Source organism: Phaethon aethereus (assembly GCF_964289735.1).
Source record: "Phaethon aethereus genome assembly, chromosome: 19".
Classification (NCBI taxonomy): Eukaryota; Metazoa; Chordata; class Aves; order Phaethontiformes; family Phaethontidae; genus Phaethon; species Phaethon aethereus.
The window spans coordinates 8,458,854-8,486,207 of record NC_138595.1 but is presented as its reverse complement, the minus strand read 5'-3'; the positions used below and the strand labels follow the sequence as shown (position 1 = coordinate 8,486,207).

The 27,354-nt window shown below is 47.2% G+C and overlaps 3 protein-coding genes across 4 annotated transcripts; 2 read left to right on the top strand and 1 right to left on the bottom strand.

Moving 5' to 3' along the window:
• Positions 1 to 7,427: 7,427 nt before the first annotated feature.
• On the bottom strand, positions 7,428 to 8,060 carry MIS12 (MIS12 kinetochore complex component; the record flags this gene model as incomplete). Its single annotated transcript, XM_082008476.1, has 1 exon — positions 7,428 to 8,060. One exon carries the CDS (start codon positions 8,058 to 8,060, stop codon positions 7,428 to 7,430), a length of 633 nt encoding a protein of 210 aa, XP_081864602.1.
• A 420-nt stretch (positions 8,061 to 8,480) lies between these two features.
• DERL2 (derlin 2) lies at positions 8,481 to 14,580 on the top strand. 2 transcript variants are annotated; one of them, XM_082008461.1, is made up of 7 exons: positions 8,481 to 8,659; positions 9,261 to 9,326; positions 9,607 to 9,680; positions 10,146 to 10,239; positions 10,769 to 10,964; positions 11,517 to 11,607; positions 13,630 to 14,580. In XM_082008461.1, exons 1-7 carry the CDS (start codon positions 8,570 to 8,572, stop codon positions 13,733 to 13,735), a joined length of 717 nt encoding a protein of 238 aa, XP_081864587.1. In that variant the 5' UTR covers positions 8,481 to 8,569; the 3' UTR covers positions 13,736 to 14,580. The 2 variants fall into 2 exon arrangements, with proteins under 2 accessions (XP_081864587.1, XP_081864586.1); XM_082008460.1 differs by having other exon boundaries at positions 8,481 to 8,662.
• A 1,353-nt stretch (positions 14,581 to 15,933) lies between these two features.
• DHX33 (DEAH-box helicase 33) lies at positions 15,934 to 26,631 on the top strand (the record flags this gene model as incomplete). Its single annotated transcript, XM_082008785.1, has 12 exons — positions 15,934 to 16,338; positions 18,205 to 18,365; positions 19,079 to 19,306; positions 20,039 to 20,209; positions 21,144 to 21,329; positions 22,063 to 22,174; positions 22,537 to 22,696; positions 23,132 to 23,220; positions 23,770 to 23,897; positions 24,463 to 24,666; positions 25,476 to 25,562; positions 26,323 to 26,631. Exons 1-12 carry the CDS (start codon positions 16,059 to 16,061, stop codon positions 26,629 to 26,631), a joined length of 2,115 nt encoding a protein of 704 aa, XP_081864911.1. The 5' UTR covers positions 15,934 to 16,058.
• Between the last annotated feature and the right edge of the window lie 723 nt (positions 26,632 to 27,354).

Below are 27,354 nucleotides of genomic sequence, written 5' to 3'. Positions count from 1 at the left end.
TGCCTGACCCAGCTCGCCTCTCCCCGGCAGCCGGCGGAGGGTAACGAGGCACGTCCGAGCTTCACATGAGGATGTCGCAGCTCCATCTTCCCGATCTGCTGGCAGCGGCAGGCTGCGCACCGAAACGATGACCGGTGCTTCCCAGCAAAGCACACCGAGACAAAAACCTCCTCTTGGTTTTGCAAACGCCGAGCAAAAAGCGCTTTGCGGCCCCGTTACTTGCAACGAAGGGTATCGCGATTACCGTCTTCTGGGTGCGGCCCCATCTAAAACAGAGAAGGTTTTAGAAAGAAACTTGAATTTTACAAGCCACGTAGCTTTATTTCTCACCTGGGGATGTTTATTCCTAAAAAGTCCAGTCTTTGCGTTTTTGTTAAGGGAATGACCCTCTCTGGGGTGGCGATGAGGACGGGCGGCTGCGGCTCTCCCAAAATTCCAGCAGAAGTGGCCGGGGCTCAGTGGCTGCAAGGGGCACGGGCTCCATCGCCGGCTCCTGCGGGCTCAAGGCAGCCACTGAACATCACTTTAGGCTTTTATCCTCCTGGTTTTTTTTTCCCCAGCTGGGTTTCCTAGCTTGTTTCTGGCACACCGACACCGAATTGGTGACCAAAGTGCCGAAACCCCCTTTGGGGCCGAGTCGTTCAGGGCTGCAGGGATCCCGACCGGCCGAGCCTTAGCAGGTAAGGAAGGGACCATGTTGCTTTGGGCTATCGGAAAAGCCATTTGTGTGATAAGCTCAGAAAAAACATGCCCAGATGTGCCCCAGTGCCACAGCGATGGGGCTGAACCCGCTGCGGAAGGAAAACCGTGCGGCAAGAGGGGCCGGCGGAGGCTCACGTGCGCAGCCGGGGCCATCGAGGACTCGCTAATGCACGGGCGCTTTGGCTGGATCCATGCCATCGCCCGCTCCCACGCCGGGTGGGCTCATACCCCAGCGTTTTGTCAGGCAGTAAATAAAACATCAAAGACACATAATTGCTTGTTCCCCGGGGATGCGGCGTCCTGGTCCCACCTCAGCGGGTCACGCCGCTGCCACCGGCGCGCATCCAGCCCCAAGACATGGTGGGTGACGTGTCCCGGGCCAGGAAATGCCCCCGGCTGCCCTCACCCAGTTTGGAAAGGGTTTTCTCCCTGTGTTTCTGGTCATTTTAGGATCTCGCTGGGGACTCGGTTTGGGTTTTGAGCCAGCCAGGTAAATGTCTTGCAAGCTGCACCCCTTCATTTTCTCGTAAACAGGCTCTGCTTCAAAATGGATTTCTTCAGCAGTAAATTATCATTTAGTGCTTATTATAATATTCATTAAGAACTGACTTCTGCTGTAGCGTTACACCAAATACCAATTATTAGAAATTAAGGTGTCAGGAGGGACTAATACTCTGGATTGTGTAAGTAGGAGTAATAACCGCCCGGGAGGGATAAGCGAGGCAAAGCAGCGGGAGAATTTCCTTTCTGCAGGGAAAGGAGAGGTGATAAAATGCCCAGAAGCAGCCGTACGGGAGCCACGGCTGCCCGGGCAGAGGGTACGTAGTGAGGTGCCGGGCTGGGGAGCTGCCGGGGCGAAGGGGACAAAAATAACCAGAGGTGCTGCTGCGTGTGAGGCCAGCAAGCGGCCGGACCGTCGGGTCCAGAGTGTCCAGTTTTGGGGCATCGCCGCTGGGCAGGATCCATACAGGGAAATGAGCTCCAAAGGCTCAATCTCGCCTCCACGTTATTTCTCCAGTTCGTTTTCTTAGTTTGTTATTATTTTTTTTTTTCCTCTTCAGGCTGAAATTAAATTTCCTACAGTGACTTCCAACGAAGGATGGGAAGGTGTTTCTGCTGGGTCTGACATTAGGTGCCAGTGCGTGTCCTTAGGAGCCGCAGGTTTGGGTGCTGGTTAGCAGGTGCTGCCCGGGCGTTGGACACGGTCCTGCTACAAATGGGTGGAGGTTTTAAAGCAAAATCCCGAGCCCTTGTGTACAGCCAAAGTGGAGCTAAACCAACCTCTGAGTCGCATTTTTGGTTACAAGTTTGGCCCTGAGAGCCACGACTGCCCCTTAAAACTAACTGCAGCGTTGTTGGGGTGGATGTGGAGGCAGGATGAACAGCCAGGGAAGCCCCCAAACCCGCGCCGGGCTGTGCGAGGGACGTGTTTTTTCCTGTCCCCAGTGAAGGGGGAATCATCAGCCCTCAGAAGACACAGCCCCAACCAGGAGTAACCCCATTATTTTTTTTTTATATATATATATATATATATATATGTATGTATATAACCTCATTATAAACTTCACCCTTTACCGTTACCCGTGCTGCTCCACACCAAGCTGCGCCACTGCCTCCAAGGCTCCCTCAGGCAAAGGCTGTTTAAATCACGTTCCCTCTTTCCTGTGGTTTAATTGGTGGTGCTGGTGGGGAAGATCTTACAGGCACAAGTGATCCCTTTGTTGTCAAACATTTCCAGGATTTGTCTTTTCGTCTCCTCGAGTAGGAAAAAGCCATTTACCATGTTCTTTTCTAAAGCAGTTTCCAGGGACATCCAGCAAATATGGGCAGGAGCCGCCAGCATCAAGCCCTGACCAAATTTCTTCGCTTGAGTAAATGAATGTTTTGCCACTAATGCGATCTGAACGCCCTTTTCTGCGCCCCATTTATTTTAACGCAGGGGCTGGGGTGCAGGGGGAGGCAGCGGCAGGGCAGCTCTCCCTAAATCCCACCCAGGTGCTCAGCGCTTTCACCCCCATCCTATTTTACGGTCTGTGATGTGCAAACACATTAAGGGAGAGCCGCCGCGCACACCAGCTGCGGTAACTCGCATCACCCGCGGTGCCTCGCCGCACCCATCTGCCTCCCTGCATCCCTGCCGGTCGATCTCTGGTTTTTTTGGCAGAGGAGGTTTCTCTGGGAAGGGAGATGCTCTGGCTTAGTCTGGGCCAGCCAAATCCCTGTGAAAGACAATTTTTTGGCGTAACATGGTTTTTTTTAATCATTATGATGGTATGGTGTTGCACAAGCATCTCCTCCCTGCCCTGTTGGTCCCTTCAGCCCTGCTGCAGGACGGGGACGGGGATGGGGACGGCAGCCCTCGGCCACCATGGGATTGCCGGCGAGGGAGGGAGCTGACCCGCCACCAGCTTGAGGGTGAAGCAATTAAGTGTGTGGCTGCCACCGGTGTTTCCTGCCTGTAATTAAAGCTTTTCATGAGAACGCATATGGGAACCCGCCACCCCCCTGCCCGGCCCCAAGCTGGCGTTGCGCCAGTGTAGGTTTATTAACGGCTGCTAATTACAGCGTACAGGTTGAGGAGGGCTGTATCGCCTGGCCCCGAGCACTCGAATTGGCTGTCAATGCTGCCAAAAAAATTCTTAATTTTATTTACCTTTTTTCCCCTTGCATTGGGAACTGACCCCCCAGGCGTTTGCAGGGCATTTTGGGGACACCATCCCCGCCCCGGGACACGCTGCCGGCCCCTTCCCCTTCCCTCCCTGCGCGGGGGCTGCAAATCCACCCGCACGTCCTCCCCGCAGCCGGCGAGCACTTTTTATTCCCTGGAGTGTGTTTTGCTGAAAACCTGGTAGTCCCGGTAGTCACAGTGGGGCTCGAAGCCTTTCCCCATCCCGATGGTGCATCCGGCTGCTGGGACGTCCTTGGCCCAGACGCGCTTCGGGGCTCCCGCCGGTGCGGTCCTGGTAAAAGCATCGCTGGCTGCGTCCTGCTTAGACCTCTGCTCTGCTGCTGGGGTGTTCGTTGGACCAAGCACACTACAGCAAGGCTGTTTTCCCCCTACAAAAGGCTCTTGGTAAAATTTTACAACAGGTAGTTATGTTTTTCACGTTGTTTTCACGTATATTTTATATTTATAAAATACCTCACACCCAGCCTGGGGCTCTTCCTGGGAATGCCCCTCAGGTACCGTCAGAACCGGCAGCGGAAGGACGTGGTGCCGCAGCGGCAGGCGAAGCTGGGAAGCAAAGCCCGTGGTCTCCGTGGGACGCCATAACGCTGCCAGGGTGTCTGAGGTTAATCAGGGGATTGCCCAGGCTCCGGGAGAACCAGCAATTAGGGATTCGGGCAGCCCGGAGCGGAGTGCTTTAGCAATGCTCAGAAATTGCAATTTCAGTGTGATTTCAATGCGATTTCAAAGCGATTGCGATGTCCAGGCGAATCCCAGGACAACTATCATGCCCAGTACCGGCGCTCCCTGCTCGCCCATGACTCGTTGTGAAGAATGTACTGGAGAAGACCTTGGTGCTGCGCAAGATGCCTGGTCGGGAGAGGAGAAAGTGCAGAGGTCTGGACAAATGAGTGAAGAAAAAGGTAATTCCTCTTTAAAGGAAAATACAGCATTGGGGTGTGTAAACTCGGTGCGTCCTGATCCAGCTCTCTGCAAACACGTGCGTGCTCTCACGGCGTGCGGCGCCCAGCGCGTCTCCTGCCTGTTGAGGGTAAAACAACAGAGTTAGCTGAGGAGACACTTGGTAATTCTCGGTGCACGAGGAATTTATGGAGAGGGGGAAAAATAAACCAGCCTTTTCTGCAAGGGAATCCTCGGGCCAGTCTCCCGACGACCTCTGCTGCCAACGTGTCTCCAGGCAGGCAGCGCAGCGAGCCCTCCTCAGGGAGCCCCAGCAGGGCTCCTGCCCTGCCGCCGGTGCTGGGGCTCAACGATTTGGCTTCCTCGGTGCTCATTTTGCCCCGTGACAGTATTTTCAGTTTCATATCATACGTCAGCATTGGGTAAGTGAGGTTCCCTGAGCGTCACCCCCTCTCCGCTAAAACTTCTGTGGATATACATCTCGTTCACCGTTTTCTTGAAAATGGTATTAAAAAGGACTTTTCATGCTTATTTGAATTTCATAGGTAAGCATTTAAAAAAATCGCATTATTCCCTCTCACAAAACAATTGTTCTTCAACATACTGCTATACCACATGTGTTACTGAAATATGCTGGATCTCCTGGTGAGACTTTTCATTACTTTTTGGGAAGGATTATATTTGGCAACATCCTTCTCCATGTATCCCAGATCCCCTCCAGCCCCCTGCAGTTAAAGATGTTTATTCTTTAAAATGATTTTATGAGCAAAAATGAAGAGGAGAAATTAGGTTACCGGATTTTAATAGCAGTTGAATTTAAGAAGCCAGTACCTCCAGAGGGGTCACGGCAAAGTTCCTTTTTTTCTTCACAGACCTGCTCTTCTCCATATGTCATTTATTTCAACTAAACGGTTTTGTCATCAGACCACCAGCACTTAATCGCAGCTGAAGAGAAGCCTAAACAAAGAGCCCAGCATAATAAATCTCCTGTTGAGTCTGTAAGCTGTAAATGGCCTAGGTGTTCATATTAATGATTTATTTATTCACCCCAAAAAACCCCAAACCACCCCTTTTTCAGGAATAAATACCTTAAAAGATCTAATTCAACACAGGAAGTCAGGTCACCCTTTAATCCACCAGTGCCTACATACCAAAGCACTCCACGGTGACACAAACCTGCACTCTGCAGATGCCGGAACGTTGCATGCGTATATGCGAAGACCTTCTCTCTCACAACTCTTTTTCCTCCTCTTTATTCCTAATACAAGATACCAATAATTTTGAAGGCTTCAACAAATACATCGTGACGTTACGAGATTGGGATAGCAATTACGCTGAGCCGCGCCCTGAAGAACAGGCAGCAATAGATTGTTTCATCCCCCTTTGTCAAATTCTTGTAATTCTTCTCTTGTGGAAACCTTCATGGGCTCTTTGGGTCCAAGTGATCACCTTTGTTTCCTAGTAGATTTTTCAAATGCTATTCTTTACAATTTAGCAATAAATGAAACAATATCTACATATTTGCAGACTAGTGGCTGCTTGGTTTCTGCAACAAAACTGATGGTAATGGTATAAAATGAAGACACATGTTTTCGGTAAGGTTATCTACAGCAGACGTTGTATTAATCATGTTTTTCTACTCTTCAAATTTCAAGTTAGAGAATACTAGGTAACTTTTAAGTCACAAAGTTGTTTCCTAAACAAGCAAGTTAATTTTTCCCTGATTCCCTATTTTTTCCTCCTCTGACTCTAGCCTCCACACAGACTAACACTACAGAAGTCTAGAGCTCAACGTCAGAAATTAATTTCCTCTGTGAGGATTTCAAGAGCGGCCACTGAGTCTCACAGGTCTTCAGCCACACATCAAGGCAATAGATGTTTAAAGATACTGGTTTTACCAAGCTGATTCTGTATGAAGCCTTTAGAAGTCAGAGAAGAAAAAATTGCAAAGGGTATTTTATGCTTTTGATAATTTTTTTTTATTGCAGCAACCTCTAAATTATTCATAAGTTTAATGTTTTTCAAACATCTATGCTAGTAAAGTAGAAACTCGTATTGCCATTTCATGATACGTCTGTACAGGAGATTCAAGACCTGCTGAGGCCAACGGAAAGGTACACACAGACTGTATCGTATTTTGAACCAAGTACAGATAGAATGAGCTTAATTAAGTGACTTCAAAGAACTCAAGCACATCAGTCAGTCTTCACAACATTTGTACAGGAAAATCTGACTAAACATGAATAAAATGAACTTCGCTATTCAGTAGAAAAAGGATACTGGACAACAAATATAAAAACAAACAAACCAACCAATCTATATAAAGCAACGTAAGCTAAAGCAGGACAGAGGGATTGAGTTGCTTGTTTCCTCCAGTGGCTTCTCCATTTCCGTCTACAGAACAGCACGCTGTCCTTGCTTAAAGAAAACATAAGCTCCCTCTTTGCAAACATATGTGGAGTGGTAAGTAACCCTGAAATTTCAGAAATCGGGTTGAAATTCAGTATTGATGCAAATAGATCTATTTTTCATTGGAGCCTTGACGACAGTGTCACTGTCTCACTCTTCTCTATGGAATTCCATAGTTAGTCTGGTTGTTGTTGGCTTTTAAAAAAACCCACAGCGAACGGCACCTTAAGCCTTAACGAGACAGTGCCTGTGCAATACAGGTCCTTCGGGAAACCGGTACAAAGTCCCGATGCCCTCACTGACAAAAACATCGACTCTGTTACCTGAACTGGTATCAGGCTGGAAATTCACTTACACATTCTTACAGGCAGATTTGTATAGGGTTTTTTTCTTAAATAATCAAAATAAACAAATGATATATTGCGCTCAAAGTTAATGTTCATAAGGTCAGGAAGGTACCTTCACAGTGAGGTTATCCAACCCAAAATTTATTCCCAATTACCACTTTCAGAGTTACATTTCACAGAAAAAACAAGGCTTTTTTATCTCCCTACTTCCCTAGGGAGGTGCTAAAGAAGTGCAAACTGTCACAGTTCAACAGCTTTTAGTCTAGATCCTGGCAGGATTAGAGGAGTAAGGGATTAGGGGAGAAGCTTTTGGAAAGATAAGCCCCTATCATTTTAAGCAAGCTGTCTAAATTACTTCTGTTGCCTTTTCATAATTTCCATTACAATAACTGATCATGCTTCTTTATTTTTTTGCTTTTCTTTTCAACATCTTTCAGCACATCTTGCAGTTTCTTAGAGTTCTGTGTCAAGAATGCAAAGCTTTCTTTGAAGTTGCTGGTCCCGTGCTCCCTACAGATATTCTCAAGCCCATCAAACCATTGCAAAATCTTCTCAAGCTCTGCCCGAACAGCCTTCTGTTCCTCCAGTTCGGCTCGCAGTGCCTGCCCAGCGGCCGCCTCAGCCCTGTACTGCTGCTGCAGCTGATGGATCTCATCCTGAAGCGCCTGGAACTGTTCTTTGCTGTAAGGGTACTGCTCATGGACCTTGTCCTCGGGAAGGAGCACGTTCTTCGGGATGTTTAACACCAGCTGCAGAAGCACCTCTTCCATTTTACTGAAGAGTTTGTCAAAGTGCTGCTTCATGAAGAGAAGAAATTTCTCCGTGCTCTTGCGGATTTGGAAGCGGCTGATCTTACAGTTGGGAAACCCGTCCAGCTTCTTCAGGATTACGCTCTCAACCACCAGCATCATTTCGAAGAGGTAGTCCTGGAACGCGATGTAGATGCGCAGCATGCACGTCTGGGGCGTGAAGCCGAAGAATTGCGCTTCGTAGGCCATGGGATTGACCGACATGGTGGCGGGTGAAAGCCGGTAACGGAAGGACTGAGAGAAGCGCAGGCCGCGGGGAGAGGGGCCTTGCTGCAAGGCGGGAAGGCCGAACCCGCAGCTGAGGGGAAGCCGGCTCCCACAGGAGGCCCAGCACAGCCGCGGCTTCCCGCGCTGTTACCCGAGGCACCGGGGCCGCTCCTCCCGCTCTCATGCCCCAGAGAGAGGCCGGTAACCGCCGCCGCCGCTTCCCGCCTCGTTCTAACTCCCTCAGGAGGGCAGCCCCGCCGGCAGCCAATCAGTGGCCGCGCGGATAGACGCACCGCCCAATCATCAAGCGATCCAGCCCTCGGGGGCGGGGAAAGCGAGGGGAGCATGCGGTTTGCACTCGCTGCTCGGCCAATGAGAGCGCAGCGCAATCGTCCGGGCGCTGCCGGCGCCGATTGGCTCCGCCAGGGGTTGGCGGCGAGTGTGGGGGGCGATGCGCGCAGGCGCAGACGCGTGACGGAAGCGGAAGCGGCGCGGGGAGCGCTAAGATGGCGTACCAGACCTTCCGGCAGGAGTACCTGCAGGTGCCGCCCGTTACGCGGGCCTACACCACGGCCTGCGTCCTCACCACCGCCGCCGTGGTGAGTGCAGCCGCCCCGCCCCTGCTGGCTGCGCTCTCCTCCGGCCCGCCCCTCCGCAGACCCTCCTGAGGGCCCGGCGCGTGGTTGGGGGCGGTGGGACCGGTGGGACCGGTTCCGCGGGGCCCCGGGCGGCCGCCCGCAGCTGAACAGAGGCGGCGGGGCGCGGGGGAGAGGAAGGCTGCGCGGAAGGTGCCTGGGCGGAGGGGGGGGGTGAGGATCGTTGGAGCCGTGGCTGCGGGCTGGGGAGAGGGGTGCGCTTGGGAATGGTGGAAGGTTACCTCAAGCGCTTCTCCCGCCCCAGGGCCGGGGCTCTGCCCCCCGGGGCCCTCTGGGCCGAGGGGGTCCCTTGAAGCAGCACTGCCAGGGCCCCCATTGCCTGCCCGCCGTGAAACCTGGCAAGGAGCAAAGCACAAGTAAATAACAACGTGAGGGGGCTGAAGAGGTTATCGAGGCTGGCTTTTACTAGAAAGCTCAGCGTGCTGACTGAGAGCTTGTTGGGCTCTTTTTGGCCCAGAGAAAAGGGATTGCTTATTTGGGTGCATATAGCTTTTTCTTGGTGTTTTGATTCCATCAAATATTCTCTTTTTTTTTTTTCCAGCAATTAGAACTAATCACACCCTTTCAGCTGTATTTCAACCCTGAATTAATATTTAAACACTTTCAAGTAAGTGTTTTCTAAAGTATGGGAGGTTTTTAGGGAAACTGTTCAGTTTGTAAGTGCTTGTCCTCTCAAAATTGAGTGTTACAAATGACTGTGACTTTTCATGTTGAAGTTATATTTTAACAAAGCTAATGAAGCTAGAGTGCTGATCACTGTACATTAGCATAGGTCTTAGATTTGTTGACCGTGAAGGAGATTTCAGTTACTTTGTTACTTGCTTTTGTATTTAGACAATAAAAGTAAGCTGTCATGTTTAAGGTCCTTGTATTTGTCTTATTTCCAGGTATGGAGGTTAATCACAAACTACTTATTCTTTGGACCAGTTGGCTTTAATTTTTTATTTAACATGATCTTTTTGTATCCTTCATCAAATTTGTTTTCTTTCCTTGGAAAGCAGAGCTCCAGAGAACGGAGTCCAGAGTACAGGCATGTTGCTATACATGCATATAGGCAAAGGCTCAGTTCTGCTCTACCGTGAGGTACCTGGGATTTTTGCAATGCCAGCTTTGCTGATGTCATGAATGGACATCAACGGGATTTCCTTCATAAGTTGTCAAGAGTTTTGCCATTTATTTCTGTGGTGTTAAGACTTTGTTGTACAAGCCAGATCCTTCAGGTTGGTTCTGGCATACTAGGAGAAAATTCCAAGTAACTTTTTTTCTCCTGGGTCTGCCCTCTCTGCTGAGGCACCCAGAAAGAGCCAATTGATGAAGTAAATTGATGCAAAACTACCAGCTAAGCTCATGTATAATTGAATCCTTTTCCATTTGGATCTTTCTTTAAACTCATTTGCAATCAAATTTTCCTGACCTGTGACTTCAGATACCGTTACTGCCGAATGCTTGAAGAAGGTTCTTTTCGAGGCCGGACAGCAGATTTTGTATTTATGTTCCTTTTTGGAGGACTTTTAATGACTGTATCCTTTTTTTATTCTAAACTGCTTTAGTGAAGCTAAAGATACGTGAATGAGAACTGAAACCATGATGTTACATTTATCTTATTTCTTAGGTGTTAATATATTTTGTTTGTAGTATGAGGAATAACGGTATTTGTTAAAGTAGTTTTGAATGCTTTGTGACTGTTGCTGTTAAATACTGGGCTGGTCTTTTAGGCTTTTTACTGCTTGACAGGATTATGGAAACTAGGTAATCAGGTAAAAGGGGAATGCTCCAGTGTGTATTCATGCTCAGACTGTTAAAGAGAAATGCTGTTGCTTCAGTGACTTCATGCTAAATTAAAGGGATAAGTCATTCTGCAGGTACCCTGAATCCTGCTATAAGTGTTGAATTTGATCGACAGTAGGCTTGATCTACTTCAACCTGGGAAAGCAGAGATAGGAATTTCATGGAAGATGTAGGATTATGGGTCAAGCTGGAGAATTCTTCTCCTGTTTGACCTCGCAACAATTATTTGGCAAACTGTTTTCTTTAACTACTCCATCACAGCTTTTTGGCCTGTTTGTGAACTTGGTTTTCTTGGGTCAGGCATTCACAATAATGCTCGTGTATGTATGGAGCCGCAGGAATCCCTATGTCCGCATGAACTTTTTTGGTCTTCTCATCTTTCAAGCCCCATTTCTACCCTGGGTATTGATGGGCTTTTCACTGCTTTTGGGGAACTCCATCATTGTGGATCTCCTGGGTAAGAAATTGCAAGAATCACAAGGATTTGTTCCTGCTAGTGTTTTACATGGAACAAAAAACATGGAAAACACAAAGGGCTAAATGTCTCTCACTTAGCATTAGTGTGGTGTAATGGTGCTATGTTTACACCAGACTCTTCTTGGCTTCTGAACACTGTAATGTGTTTTGTACTGTGACAAAGGTGAAAAGAGCTTCTGATGCTTTGGCATTTTATTGCTTGGAATCAGCCCAGGTACATAATCTCATTTTGGGCATCAGCCTATTGAAGTAAAATAGATTATATTATTATTTTTACCAACTCTAATAAAGCCGTAACATCAGTATGTTTAATAATCACAATTCCTGGTATTAATGTCTTGTAGCCTAAGTTAAGCTTTTCGTCTGATGTCAGCATGCTTTATTGTTTTCCGTATTTCTGTATCTCTTACCATATTTTCTGTGACAGAATCAATGGCGGGGGGGCAGTTCCTGAAAACCCCAGTGAAGCATTTGAAAGTTGTAAAGGAGCAGTATTGAAAAATCACCATTTGACTTTTCTTTTGTATACTAGGCATTGCTGTTGGGCATATATATTTTTTCTTAGAGGATGTCTTTCCCAATCAGCCTGGTGGTGGAAGGCTTCTGAGAACACCGTCTGTCCTGTAAGTATTGGTGTCTGATTTGGAACGGATGTAGAAAAAGTGCTTGCGTGGAAAACTGTTTATAATTCAGTCACATCAACTTCTGGGAAATTAGACAGCTCAAGACAGAACTATGGTGTGTCTGTACTTGCTCTTTTATTTAACTCATATGTTGCCAAAGGAGAGGGGTGTCTTACAGATGTGTAAGTGGGAACTAACTTCTTGTGAAGAAGGGCTGAAGGGGGTTTGATGTCTTTGGTAACATTTTTTAGTCTTTGGTAACATTTTTTAGTCTTTGGTAACTGAGTTTTGCCTGTTGATGGCACCAAAGATGTATGCTTTTACCAAGGTGTGAGGAATAGTAGAGTCCTGCTGTGTATGAACAGAGTGACTGAGGTATTAAATGTATCTAATATTTTTTTCATCTGTAAATCATTCTCTGTTTCACAACTTTGGCAAAAGACTTCAGTGTTTGTACTAGTGAGCGGCGCTACTCCTACTTGGTTTTCTCCTGCGCAGAGGGCTATAATCAACTATAATGCTGTACAGCAGCCTGGGTGAGCAACGCTTGCCTAAAAGATAGGGCAGTTGAGGCACTGAAAGTTGAGGTCTCTGAGACTCTTAGAATCACCTAGAGCTGAACTGACTCTTTTTTGTTTGATGTAGCCTCCACAAGCGTGAGTAATTAAAGTATCATATTCAGACCCATGCTTAGGTTACCTGATGGGTCATACCTGTTTGACTGGACAAGTACACTACATTGATAAGTTTATGTCTGTTCAGCGTAGGCTTTGTCTTCAGCAAGTAATTGTACTGAACCACAGAATCACTAGGTGATACTGGGTGATGGCTGCAGGAATGGCTGTCCCATTTTTGTAGGCCCACAGTTATCTAACCTGGCATAGCAGCTGAAGGCTGTTTCTGGTGAGAGCTACCTTCATATCAATGCAGCTCTAGACAAATTGAGTGTCCAGTTACACATGTGTGATAAGGATATGTTTGAGATTTCCCACTTTCACAGAGGGTGTGTGCAGGAGGAATCCTAAGGCTGTCAGAGCAATGCATGCTGTCTCAGTAACTCTCTTGCTCTGGAAGAAAAAGTGTCAGCCTGTCTTCAGGCTGCCATTTAAATCCTTTTATGTGTCTCTGTTCAGAAAGCTACTTATGATTCTCGTCTAGGTCTAGAATTGTGGATTTTTTTTTTCCCCCAGATGCTTTAATTTTCTTTGATGTCTTAGCTGTAATCCTGTAATACCCCTGGTGTTTTCTTTTTTCCTGTTCTGAAAACTTCTCTGAAATGGCCTGTCACTCTGGGTGAAGAGAAGTAATCCCGTTAGCTATTCTAAGAACTGTCTTGTTAAACACACTTTACTTATAAGACGCTTTGGATATAATGATTGCTTGTATGCAGCCTGTGATTTTTTTGTTTGTTTGTTTGTTTGTCTGCTTCAAAGAATTGATTACACTCATGTTTCTGGATAAACAAATCTATGGAGAGAGAACCTCTAAAACTAGTTTTGAGAGCATCAGAGTAATGTAGGAGATGAAGCATAATTTTTGTAATAAATGGGAAACCCAAGCCTCTAATGTTGTCTCAGATGCAGACTCTTCTGTGGATTTCAAGTCTGCCTGTCAGTGCCTGCATCCTGCCTGTGAGACTGAGATAATACTGCCTGTATCTGAGTCTTAATTTGTCCCCTTCTCAAGACGTGAAGAGCTCTTCAATATCCCATTCATGTTTTGCTCCCTTACCCTGTCCTGGGAGAACATGCTAGCTGTATGAAATTCTGCCTTACGCTGGAGGTGGAATTTTAACTTCAGCTGAATTTCATCAGTCTCGGTTGATTTAGGCACATAATTCTAGACCTTATTCCAGATGGCACCTAACTGGAGAGCAAGTGTGACTTGGATATAAATCACCAATGCTTTGGCGGGCTGTTTCTGAGGGAGGACACTGTGTACACATGCAGAATTTGAGCAGTCTTGGTCTTATTGTGAAACATGTATTCTAAAGGAAAAAAAAAGATCTTTTCTGTTTTCCAGGAAAGCAATATTTGACACACCAGAAGATGATCCTAATTACAATCCTTTGCCAGAAGAACGACCAGGAGGATTTGCGTGGGGAGAAGGTCAGCGCCTTGGAGGCTAAGTGTCTGTGCCAAAACCCAGCGATAACTGGGAGAGACTGACCTGAATGAAGTTCCATGCTGGGGGCTCTCTCATTCCCCATCGCAGAAAGGACACTGTTTGACAGCTCTATGGTTTTGAATACAAGCACTTTATGAAATGGCAGTCTAATCCAAGACGCTTCCAGACTACCAGTGTCTTTCCCAGTCAGGGAATTTATTGTGCTGGTAATGCAAATACTATTCCAGTGGAGCCAAAACCCTAAAACTGGAAACCATTTCCTGTTGACTTCAGTTAACAAGACCATGAGTACTTGTTTAAAGTGATTTCTAAAGCATTTTTTTCAAGTTATTTGATACAGGAAACTATATGGAGAACTTTACAGGGGACAAAACCAACTTTTTGGGTTTTAACTCACTTTTTTTATTCTTGGATAAAACAGCTACAAGATGGTTGAAAGTGTAAGTCCCTACTTCAGTGGCAAAAGTTTTTTTTATCTGAGATGCTATTGTCTCCAGTCACGTTTGAATTTTAAGAAAAACAACATGTAGTACAATGCAGGCTTTTCATTTTGTCAGTTCTGTTTCTGGAGTGTGCCTCAGTGTGAATACATTTGCAGGCTGAGACTACATTTTGATGGCTTTTCCCCCAAAGACTGTGTGTTCAGATGACCAGGTTTGAGTCTTAGTGGTTTGTTTAAGTAGGTAGTTCTGCAAAATCCATCCCCCATGCACACATGTGCACTGCTAACAGTTATGAAATGACTTGGAGCATTAGGGAAGAATCTGGAGTCAGAACTGCTCAAAAATCTCAGACAATGAGTTGAAATAAAATGTCTTGTGGATCCTTTTTGTTAATCTTTTGAGACAGTTGGTGAAAAGGCCGAGGTTGGAAAAAGCAAGTCCCTGAAGAGACGGCATTAATGCAGGTTTTTCCCACAAGTGTGTCTCAGAACTGCTGGGAAACAGGGTTGTCCCCCCGCAAGATGTTAAATTCATGGTCTGTGTATGAAGTTTGTTATGGGAGAACTGAGTGTCTGACACAGGTCAGTGACACTGAGCGGGATTTAGCGTGAAGTTAGGTTGATTATGACTTCCTTTCTGAGGAGCCTCATAAGGAATTCGGAGCACAGTTCAGCTCATCATGTTCAGTCACTCCTAAGATGCTGTGGACTGTACCGGGTAGCTCTTCATTGATTCTGTTGTCATAGATAAAGAGACATTGTTGAAACTGCATCTTCCTCCTAAATTTGGGAGGATAGGCTCACCCTTGACACACGTGTGATCATCTTGTTTAGTCTCAGATTTCACTGTTCTTAAACCTGGCTACAGGTTTTTTAACTCGTTTGTAGTCCAGGAGGTGAATGTGTTGGGATCTTCTGGGGAGATGCTTTGTCCCCAAGCAGTGCATTAGATTCTGATAAACAAAATTGGTGAGTCCATTTGTATCTGCATTTTATCTGTTGAAGGCTATAAAAACTTAAGGAAGAGGTTTTTTTTCCCAAAACGTGCTTTAAATCTTGCTTTCAGGTGCTGAAAATGGTTTGGGCAGTGTTGCTTCAGGGTAGCTTATGAGACAGGAATTGGATCGAAGACTTTTTTTTTTCTAGTTTGGTGTTTAAGAGCCTCTTCGTAGGCTGGTGGTGGGACATTAGGGAGTGGGGATGAAGCTGAAAGACAGCCCTGGGGCTGGGATAAAGCCTTCCGTAAATCCAAAGCCCCGGTGTGAAGTGGGCAGGAAGGTGATGGGGCCCTTCCTGAGGATGGCCTCCTGTTCCAAGTCGTGTATTGGTAAGACAGCTTGTCCACCCTTGCTCTTCCAGAGCTGCTTGCTTCGCACGCTTCCTCCCACTCTGGTGGAGAATTCAAGGTGGTGCTGCTCTCTTTGCTGAGTAATGCCATAGTACCTGTGTCTGGGAAGAACTTTGAGGTGTTGCTTACTCGTAGCCCGGGACAAAATTGTCTGCCTGTTATTGGCAGATTACTGTCTAACCGGGACTTTAATTGCCATCGAAACCGTTCTCGGGCAGCCTGTCGCACAAAGAAGTGGGAGCAAGTCCTCTGTGGAGAGTGTTCTCATCAGCCGTGTGTGATGTCAGAGATTATTTGTGCTGACAAACGGAAAATTGTAAGGAGACGGGTCTTGAACCTGCCTCTCTAAGATACGGTCTGCTAGGCAGCGCTCTGCCCTTGGTAGCTGGTGCCGAGATCCTGTGGATGGCCCTGCCGGGGCGGGGGGCTTGCTGAGGTCCCCTTGCTTCTCGGGGCGTTACCGGGCGCCGACAAGGCCCCGGGACGTCTCTCAGAACGCCCCGCTCCGTACGGCCAGTCACGTGCGGCGGCGCGATGACGCCTTGGCGACGCGCTGCGCGGACGCCATCACCCGGGAGACACACGGGCCCGAGCGGCGGCGGCAGCGGCGGGGCGATGCGGGAGGGCGGCGGGGCCCCCCCGGCCAAGCGGCCGAAGACGGCGCCCCCTCCGCGCCTCGCCAGCTTGACCGGCTCCCCCGCGCCGCGCCGGCACCGCCCGCCCGCCGACGCGCGGCGCCGCGGCCTGCCCGTCTTCCAGGCGCGGGGGGCGCTGCTGAGCCAGCTCCGCGCCCTCGACAGCGCCGTCCTCATCGGTGAGTGCGGGAACCGGGCGGTCTGGGGCCGTGTGTCCTGAGCCGGGCTCCCCTCAGCGCCGCCCCGGGGCTCCCGGGGAGCGGAGCTGCTGCCCGCTGAAGCGGGACTCGGCGGTGTCCCCAGTGCGGCCTTTGGGCTGGTCCTGGGCGGCGGGGACTGGCGCGGCGTGGGAGAGGTTGCCCAGAAATGGTTGTAAAAGGGTGGTAAATTAGGAGTCTTTTTATTCTCGTGTTTTGAGTGGTTAAGGCAGCCGGTGACTGAATTTTTGTGGGGAAGGCAAAAGTATTTCCCTCCCCTTTCTGTTTTGCCATCTGCCTGGAGTTCAGCCAACTTAAAGCCAAACGGGAAGACCCTGCTCTTCAGAAAAAGTGTCTCGTTTTCAGTGGCATTCACTAATTTTATTATGCTTTCTTTAAGCCCAAACTAACAAGCTTTTTGACTGCCTTTCAGAAGCTGAAGACATACAGATTCACAGCTGGAAGTCTAAAGACTCAGCGTTTATTAGAATTAAATGAGAAATGCTTTGTATTTCACTCCAATATGTGAATCCTTAAAAAAACCCTTAAAAAAAAGCACAATAGTCAGTCATGGTAACTAGATGTGACTGCTTTTATCTGCTTTCCCCTGTATAATCCTGAGATTGTTATTATTGTCTGCTAAATAGACAGTATAATAAACCACTTAAAATTCTGCCGCGGTGGAGTGAGTTAAAAAGCTTGCTTACACTATTTCCAGTCTGCAACTGCAATGCTTACAATTTGGCTTTCCGATTCTTCTCTGCTTGGTGGTCATCTTTCTGAATTTCTCATGCTTCTTCCTCCTCCTCTCCTCGGTTGTTGCCTCGCTCCCCCGGCATCCTCTGCGCCGTTGCTGTCTGGCAAACATTGAGAGTACAGGGCTCAGTTTTCCAGAGCCTCGCACTCTGTCCTGTGGAGCAATTCTAGTAATGGGTCAGTAGGAAGCTGAAGAGGATCTGATGGGAGTTACTGATCTGTTTGAAGCTGTAACAAAATGTGCAGGAAAAGTGACAGTCGTGTTGAAAACATTCTCTGCTCTTCCCTGCACATTGCGCTTCAGGACGGTTTTACTTGCAGTGCCTCCAAGCCCTGTGATTGTGCCTCTTTGTACTGTGCCCAATAAGTTACACCTCTTGTTGTCGATGCTGCGGTAAGTACTGATGAGAGCTGTCTGTATGCTCTTGCTGATTGCAAGAAGGGTCTACACAGAGTCTGTGTTGGAAATACACCTGGGGGGAAAGGGGATAGTGTTTGTTATGTTGTGCGCAGGTGCATGTATGGAGGGAGAAGACATTCCCCTCAGCCTGAAGGGACCGTCTCTGATTTCAGGAAGGCACTGAGGAAGACTTCCTAGCTTGTTGGTGCCCAGAGTGCTCCAAGAGAGTCTCAAACCATAACTGGCTACTTGCTGCTGTGATAAAAGCTTTGCTTTAATTTGCTTACAGCTTTACTTTGAAACTTCCTAGTGTGTAGTGTAAATATATAAATAGACACAAACCAGTGTCTGTTTCTTGCTCTGCATGATTATCTTCTGTTGGCTGTGTTACACAACAAACACTTCATATCCAAACAGACTGGAATACGTTTCTAAACCAGAGTGTGGCTGGAGAGAACCTGGGTGGAAAGAGTTTTGTAGAGGAGTGGTCTGGCAGCTCGAGCAGGGCATTGGGTTCTGTCCCTGGCCTGCCGTTGCTTTACGGTGTGACTTTGGGCAAGCTGTCCAACCTCTTCCTGTCTTCAGCCTCCCCATCCTGAAATATGGTTCAAAGTGAATATAAAAAAATTAGTTGGGACCTTTAATTTGAAGACGCTGTAGAAGGGAAAAACTATTCCTTTGATGTTCCTTAGGAGAAACAGGCTCAGGGAAGACCACTCAGATCCCTCAGTACCTCTATGAAGCAGGAATTGGCCGCCAAGGCATCATTGCTGTGACCCAGCCTCGCAGAGTAGCAGCTATATCCTTAGCTACCAGAGTCTCGGATGAGAAGAAGACAGAGCTTGGGAAACTGGTAGGTGGCTTTACAAAGTCTTTAGAGAGTTGGTTTAGTACTGCAGTGCCAATGGGACTGTATCAGGGCTTAATAGGTAACATGAAAAACAGCCACACGGGTAATAGGTAGCCTTCATTTAATAATATGACTGAATGGTAAAAAAAGAAAAGGCTTTTTACCTGCTTCTGGGGCCGGGGAGGGGCATGTTTGACTGTTGTATTTTATTTCTTGATTATCTGTGTTCCTCCATTTGAAAAAACTCTCGTTAGTGAATGAAACAAAAAATATTGCACTCTCTTCCATTGTTCCCTGTATCAAAATTCATTGTCAAAGAGAGCAGAGTGCTGAATCTTTGCACAACTATGAATCTGTGGGAGAAAAGTGGGGGAGAAGGACTTCCCCTACATAAAGTCTTCAGAGAGCATGGAGTAGTTTCTAGCAGGAGAAGAAGGAAAGGCAACTTGGAGCATTTGTGATGAACTTCTAGTTGGGAAAAAGCTAAATGGGATACAACGTTGGGAGCTTCCTTTGGGTGGATTATTAGATTTGCACGGCTAACTGCTCTCAGACTGCAGATGCACCGTTACGCTTTCCAGAGTCTCCTTGGAGTTCTGATTGTCTCTGTCTGATATGTTGACCAGAGTGCTTTGTAGTCCTTCTTTGTGGTACGACGACAATGAGAAATGCAAGTAACTTTGTGCTTGTACTTTCTGTAACGATCGCTTCCACAGGTTGGCTATACTGTACGCTTCGATGATCTTACATCTGATGAAACTAGAATCAAGTTTTTAACTGATGGAATGCTGCTTCGCGAAGCTATTGGGGACCCCATGCTGCGGAAGTACAGCGTTGTCATCCTGGATGAAGCCCACGAGAGGACGATCCATACTGATGTACTCTTTGGAGTGGTGAAAGCCGCACAAAAGAAGCGAAAGGAACTGGGCAAACTGCCACTAAAAGTATGTGCATCTAGGATGGCAGGGATGGGGCTTGGACCCTGAGGACTAGGAGTATCTGCCGGAGTTTTCCAAAGTGTTTGAAATTTCGGTCTTGACTATTTTCCTGTTCCTAGGAAGCCCCTTTAAATCTGAATAGAACTTACCGTGTGTGGGCCCAAACAAGGTATCTGGTCACCTCCATGTTGCCTTTTTTCATAAGAGCCCCTTGGGTGTGAGCTATAGACTAGACACCTTGTTTGGGGAAGTTTTGGTACCCTGGAGATGCAGGAGCCCTCTGTCTGGTACAACAGCTGTATGATGTGCTCACACTGGGGAAGGAGACTGCGTGTGTGTGTCAGGTGCACAAGAATTTATGTGAGTGCATGATGAAGTGTGTGAGAGCACGTTGGTTTTGATGAGGAAGGCCTGTAGGGGACTGGTAGGGTCATAGCACTGTGTCGTTCAACAGACCATTGTGCAGCCTAGCTTTGTGGGTACTCAGGTCTGTTTATTAAAAGTCGGAAGAGAATTTTAACATGTCTTAGCTCATTTTATCATACCAGCATGTTATGCTTGTGTGATACCAAAGCTTTAACACGGAAAGATCACTCTCTCCTGTCCCAAACTGTGTGCTTTTTGCTGTTCTGAGCATATATTTCAGTCTCGGGAAGCTGACTTGTGGCTAGTCGTTATCGGTAAGCGTCCTGCTCGGTCTGAACTGCAGTGCTAACCCATCTTATGCTCCCATTGAAGGTGGTCATCATGTCAGCTACGATGGATGTTGACCAGTTCTCCCAGTACTTCAATGGAGCTCCTGTTCTCTATTTAGAAGGCCGGCAACATCCCATTCAGATCTTTTACACCAAACAGCCTCAGAGTGATTACCTCCAAGCAGCACTGGTGTCAGTCTTCCAAATCCACCAGGTATGGTGGTCTCGTTGGGTTTGCACCTCCCTGGGGCCATCCAACAAGTACTGGTTGGGGGGGCTTACAGGTTGCTGTGGCAGGAGACGTGGCTTAAGCTTGATGCTGCCAAATAGAGATGTCCCTGAGGTGCCCCACTGCGTCCTCCGGGAAAAGGGGATAGGTGGGGAGCGTGCTGGCTTAGTGACTTGGATTGGCTGAAGGGAGGGGTTGACAAGTGCTGGTGTTATTTTGAAAGTGGAAAGAAAGATTGTAAATGGTCAGCTGTAAAGAGCCTTGGCTTGTGGCGGGAAATCCAGGCATAAGCTAACAGTAGTGTGAAGATGCTTTTAATTTACTGGCAAAGTGTAATTGCAGGGCAAGTAGAGATCTATTAAAATAACGGCTCATAGGCATTTTGTGACTAAATGTTTGAATGCAAAGCTGCCAGATGGTTAAATAATTTAATTAAACTGTTTATTGCGCTGCATTTAATGCTTTGAAGATGCTGCTGCTGTTAGGATTTGCGGACTTGTACATCAAGGCTGGAGTTGAAAGGAGACTGCTAAGCAAAGATCTCTGATGTCAGTTCATAACTAATACCGAAATGTTCCTCTCGCCTGAGTTTTTTGTGTTTGCTGGCTTGTACCTGGGTGCTTGCTGGCTCTCTTGTTTGTGTGTCCTGGACAGTTATTTAATAAAATAGACATGTGACTTTAAATGATTCCTCCATCCCCTTAAGACTCGATCCTGCAAAATGCAGTTTACCCTTCACGTCTGGTGAATCCATTGGAAAATTCAGGCTGTTGCAGACCTTCCACAGCATGTGTGTCTTTTCCTTCTTCCTTACCTGCTTTGCTGGCTTGCTGTCAGGACAACATCTTGGGACAATCTCAGTTCTCCCTCCCTATCCAAACCATCTTAACTTCTCACTTGCTTTTTCCTCTGGTTCCAGGAAGCACCCTCTTCTCAGGACATCCTGGTGTTTCTGACTGGTCAGGAAGAGATTGAAGCAATGACCAAAACCTGTCGAGACATTGCCAAGCATCTCCCTGATGGCTGCCCACAGATGATGGTGCTGCCTCTTTATGCTTCTCTGCCCTACTCTCAACAGCTCCGTGTCTTTCAGGCTGCCCCCAAGGTGAGGCAATATGATGGGTAAGCAGGATGAGTTTGTCTGTTTGCTTGCATGAGTGTTTGGAAGGAACATGTGGAATTTAAGGGGTTAAAGTGGTCTGTACTGGTAGTAAGTAATAGTCTCCACTGTCTGCTGACTTTAGGCTGAATGGTTCCAGTGTGATATAAGACGATGCAACTGGGATGGTATTAACAGATACATGTGACAAGTCATCTGGGGTCATAAAAAGAAGGAAGGATTAGGGGGCGTGAAAAGGGCAGAGGAATTGAAATTTGCCCCATTTCACAGAAATTTTATGTCCATATCGCAAAAAAATCTACAACAGTTAATGAGCCACCCAAATACTAAGAAAGCTAAAAACCTGGGCATATTTGGCTGGGCCATAACAAAAGCAAATTGCGTTGCCTCAGGCCCTTTTGTACCTCTTCAGCAGATGCACAAGAATTCGGGTCTTGTGCTTGTGCCAGAAGTGAAATCAAAGTGCTTTAAAGACATATTGATAACGGAAGTCCTGGGTGGTGTATTTTGTTGCAAGAAGTATAAGCACGCGCTTCAGAAATTGATTAGAAACTACAAATTGTCTTAATTTACGAGAGCTGGCATAGCAAGCATGGTATGCGGTCATAGCCTACAAGCCTACATGGCTTGGCCCATGCTGGACAAAAGCAGTAGCGTTTCTTCATTGCAGCTAATCTAAAATGGCTTTTGACTGGCTTGAGTTTGCTCTTCCTTCCAGGGCTGTCGCAAAGTGATTCTCTCCACCAACATCGCAGAAACCTCCATCACCATTCCAGGAATAAAATATGTTGTGGACACAGGCATGGTCAAAGCAAAGAAGTACAGCCCTGGTGAGGAGTTCTAAGGAACGATGCAGAGATTGTTTTCAATTTTTTAGAAGTTATTTGAGGCAATGAGCCCCACTGAGAGCTGATTTCAAACACCCTCTGCACTGTCTAAATTGATGTCCTAGTTTTTAGGGGTTTTTTTGAGTACCAGAAATGCAGGGGTAGAAAAAGCTGTCAAATTAATTTTCTCTTCATGGACAAAGTGCATGATAATTACCCTTGCTGGAGGATGCTAAACCAAGTGAAGTCTGAGCAGTATTTGATGGCAGACCCTGGTGTTTTTGGTTGTTAATCCTACAAAGTTATGTCTTTCAAAGCTGTGCGTTAGGCAGACAATGATTCAAGCGATGCTTTTCTGTACATAGAAAGTGGTCTGGAAGTGCTGGCAGTCCAGCGGGTGTCCAAGGCCCAGGCTTGGCAACGATCAGGGAGAGCAGGGCGAGAGGACAGTGGGATCTGCTACCGACTCTACACAGAGGATGAGTTTGAGAAGTTTGACAAAATGACAGTACCCGAGATACAGAGGTGAGAAAAGAACCCTGATACCGTTACACTTCTTGCCACACATCTTTTATGTACTGTTACAGCTGCAGCTGTGTAAAGAAATAAACCGCAAAATTGGATCTAGGGTCTGACTGGTTGACTTTTAAGGAAAATGAACTCTGGAGACTAAACAGAAAAACTAGGAATCGTTTGCTCCGGGTGAACATTTGGGCTCTGTCTCCAAATACGCATGGGCGATAGTTCTCTTGACTTTCCTCCAAATCTTGGACTCGCCTCCTACCCTTTGTGGCTTGGGAAGTAAGGCTTCACCAGCCAGCATTGGACTAGTCTCTGTCAAGTTGCAGCACGGTTTCGAGGACTGCATCTCAGCTTATCGGCAAATAAAACACAAGAAAAAATTAAAACAAAAAAAACCCAAACGAGAACAATCTCAGTTGTTTTTTTCTGCCTGTGCAGGTGTAATCTGGCCAGCGTGATGCTTCAGCTCCTGGCCCTGAGAATTCCCAACGTGCTCACTTTTGACTTCATGTCCAAACCATCTCCTGGTAAGTGGTTACAAAGGCAGCCTTGGAAAAAATTGACAAATGAGTCACTGAGGAATTGCTTAAAAATAATGTCTTCAGGCCAGCCAGGGAAGATAACGCATAGGTAGTCAGGGCTGTGAAAGGGGAGCTGTCTCTCTGATGCATCTTCTGCTGGTGGTGCGGAAGTCTGATTCATTCACTGCTTGTTGCTTTTGGTCAGCCTCATCGGAGCAGCCATGGTTATGGCACAGAGCTGGGGAGTCCAGCTTCTAAACAGAGCAGGGAGCAGTTTTGAATAATAAAGAACATGAAGCTGGGCCAAATTCACACGGCTCCTGCTCAAAGCTAGAGATGGCCTCTGTTTGCCTCTGCTTTTGCTCCATTGGAAAAGGTGATTGTCTACTGGATAGAAGGGAGATAAACCACAGGTTAGGGCACTACTTTCTCTAAAGAGAAAGTAATTATCCCTCTGGCCAGGAGAAAGAGGTACTGATGGTACCAGCTGATCCTTCACATTCCTGCCAGTGTCAGCCAGGAGGCCTCACAGCCTGAACCTTCTTGTTTTGACAGAAGCTATTCAAGCAGCGATTGAGGAGCTGGACCTGCTGGGAGCTGTGGAACGAAAGGAAGATCAGCTTGTCCTAACGCCCCTGGGAAGGAAGATGGCAGCCTTTCCGCTGGAACCAAAGTTGTCTAAAGTAAAAACTACAGGAAAAATTAGCTAATTTTTATCTTCTGTACTTTTCCCAGTGCCATTGGCATTTCTCTTTCAAACTCCTTAAACAAGGTCTGGAATTCAGGGTGGCTGCAGCTGTACTAGTGTATTTGCAGTACCTTAATGAAGCACAGCTTATATTTCCAGCAGCTGCGCTGGCTTGCTTGTCATCTGTTGTTTAATTCCGCGAGGTTTTGTTAAAAGAATTTATTTCCTCTGGCACCTCTGAAGCTGAAACAAGGCTAATTTCCTTGCAGTTTCCAGGATTTCTGGTAGCACTGTTTAGTAGTTTCATGAAGTGTCTGGTGCTGTAGTTGATTTTAGACACCATGTTTGTACTAACAGGAACTGGCCAGTCTCAGGAAAGAGCTGTTAAAGGTGCTTGGTGGGCCCTTAAGAGGATTTACAGTTGTCTCTAGGCCCAAATGTTTGCGAAATTGTCCAAAACAATGCTTGGTAAAGTTCCTGCGCTGCTAGTGAGCGGAAATGTCTGCCCATCTTAAGTGGATTTGGTCAACCAAGAATGAGTTTTGTTCTGTGATTTGCAGACCATCCTCCTGTCCTCCAAGTTCCACTGTACAGAAGAGATCCTGACCATCGTGTCGCTGTTATCAGTGGACAGTGTCCTCTACAATCCCCCTGGCCAGCGGGATGAAGTGCAAGCCGTCAGGAAGAAATTCATCTCCAGTGAGGGGGATCATCTTACCCTGCTCAGCTTGTACAGGGCCTTCAAAAATGTCAGTGGCAACAAGGTAGGATGCTCTGAGGATGCCAGTGCTGTCTGGGCTCATGGCGGTGAGGAGCTTTTTTGGCATGCAACGAAGGGACATCTGCATCCTTCACGGTTGATGCAGTATGTATCCTTCCAAAGCAATGAGAAGAGAGGACTTCCTCGTCCTTTACAATAGGGTAATTGGAGGAAGCTGTTCAAGTGCCAGAGGTTCCCCCAGAAGGCAGTAGCAAAACTGATTATCGAAAGCTTCATGAGGCCAGTTCTGTAATCAGAGCCAGGTCTCTTCCTTCCCTGGTTCCAGCTGGAAACAGTAGGGAGTGGGAGAGTTTTGAGACTTGCTGATAAATACCCTAGACATGCTGTTTGGCAGGATTCATTGCAAAAACACTGAGCATATTTACAAGCAGATTTTGATTTATCCTACCCTGTAGAATCCTCAGTTTGATTTGTAGATCTGTAGACTCATGTACCCCATTCCTTGCGGCATCTGTCATTCTTATGTAATTTGTTTTCACCACCTGTGAAACAGCAAGTGCTGTTTCGCAGCACTCTGTGACCTTGCAGAGCAATTCTGAGTGAGAAGAGAGTAACGGCGACGCTTCTTGGTACTGTGGGAGGGAATGTTGACACAGAGGAGTAATCGGGGGTAGAAATATGAGAAGGAAATGGGTTAGCACCTTCTGCTAATCTGGGAAAGCTTCTTGAGGAAAAGAAGATCCAAGATCTGGGAAAGATCTTGGAGGATTCTGCTTTTCATGGTATCCAAAGACTGTCGGGCTTCTTGGGTGAAGAAACGGCCCCTTCTAACTCCTGGTGTCTCTGCTGCAGGCATGGTGCAAAGAGAACTTTGTCAACAGCAGGAACATGATGCTTATGTCAGACGTCAGAGCTCAGCTCAGGGACATTTGTGTAAAGGTAACTTGTTGCCATACTGTATTTCTCTGTTTCACCTGTTTGTATTTTTCTGTTTATCCCCAAACGGATTTCGCTGTGCACCAAGCCCCAGGAGCGAGAAAATGTGGGTTTGTTTTCGGCCTCCCATGAATAGTCAGGTAAAATCCATGAGACTGCAGCTGCATCCCAAAATCTCAGAGCTGCAGGGCTCAGCGGGCCGAGGAGAGGTGAAGAGAGAAGGGGAGCTCTGGGAAGGCTCCTTGGGTAGAGGACAGTTTTTTCCGAAGGGATTTTGCTGCTGTGGTGTAGATGTGACTGTGCTATGTGTGATGCTGAGTGATGTCAGCCTCGGCAGCCCATGCTGGCCGGCTTCTTCAGTCAGGCATTCAGTTTAACAGCAGCTTTCACATCAGCACTGTTCTTGCCAGTCTCAGAGCATAGGGCGCAGCATGGGAGCTGCTGCCGAATTGCTTGTGGTCTGTATGTGGCATGGGAGCCACCGTTTAGCAACCCTGTTGCGCTGCGAATGCTAGTTGGCCTAAAACTCACTCCCAGGAGAGCCTCCATCCATTTTGTGGCTCGTCTTTTGTTTGCTCTTAGTCTGGATTAGCGTAACACCTACCTGAGCTGAATTCCTAGCAGTCTTTTTATATTTCCCACGCTAGCAGGATTTCTGGCACAATATTGCCTGACCTCGGAAGGCCACTAAAATGGGGCTGTGTTTCCCCACGAGGGTGCACACACACGCTTGCTTACTCTTGTGTGTCTTGCTGTTGAACAGCTATCGATACCAATCGAGTCCTCCCGCTCAGACACCGGAAACATCCGCCGCTGCCTGGCTCACAGCCTCTTCATGAACGCTGCAGAGCTGCAGCCGGACGGCACCTACAGCACCGTGGACTCTCACCAGTTGGTGGCCATCCACCCTTCCTCTGTGCTCTTCCACTGCAAGCCAGCCTGCGTGGTTTACAACGGGCTGCTTCACACCAACAAGTGCTACATGCGGGACCTGTGCGTGGTGGATGCGGACTGGCTGTATGATGCAGCGCCTGACTATTTCCGCGGGAAGCTCCGAACAGCCAAGAACTGACCTGTGGGTCTGGGACCAACAGGTGCAGTGTTTTTAGGCTCACCCTAAAAGACTATTTTTTGGTTTGTAATGAATGTACAGAAGCAGTATAGCTTTACCTTGCAAATCGGGTAAAAACATTAGAGGAAAATGGCTTCTCCATGAGAGCCAGACCTTACAAGCCTCCATGGCTTAGAACAATCATCCTTTTTAACAGTTAATCTGTAAAAAGGGAACATAGTATGTAATCTGTGTGCATATGTATGTGTGTGTGTGAGAAATCTTTACTGGAGGGAAAGGGGAGCCGTTACCAGATTCTAGTTTTTAACACTGACTGAAGTTTAATAGGCTTGTGTATGAGGAAATGAAATCTTAAGAGCTCTTCTGAGCAGACCTGGTATTTTTGATGATCGTGCTTGTATCCTTAGCAGGTTTTACGGGGAGAAAAAAGGAGAAAAAATTTTAAATGTGTACATACAGGGAAAAATATGCCTTTTTTTACTCTTTCTAGAAGGGAGGTGCTACTGTCTTTTACCTCATCAAACATCTTTCTGCCTGCATGTCATGTTCACCATCTGATTTGGGACCATATGAAGGCCGGTAATGGGAATGCCTGCTTGGACAAGGTCTTCACTGCTTGTGTCTAAGCCTCAGGCTGGCAGCGCTTTCTTGGAGGAGTTGTCCAGCTGCCTGCGTGTTTGACGTCATCTTTGTTCACCCTTTTTCTATTAGAGTATGTTGTTC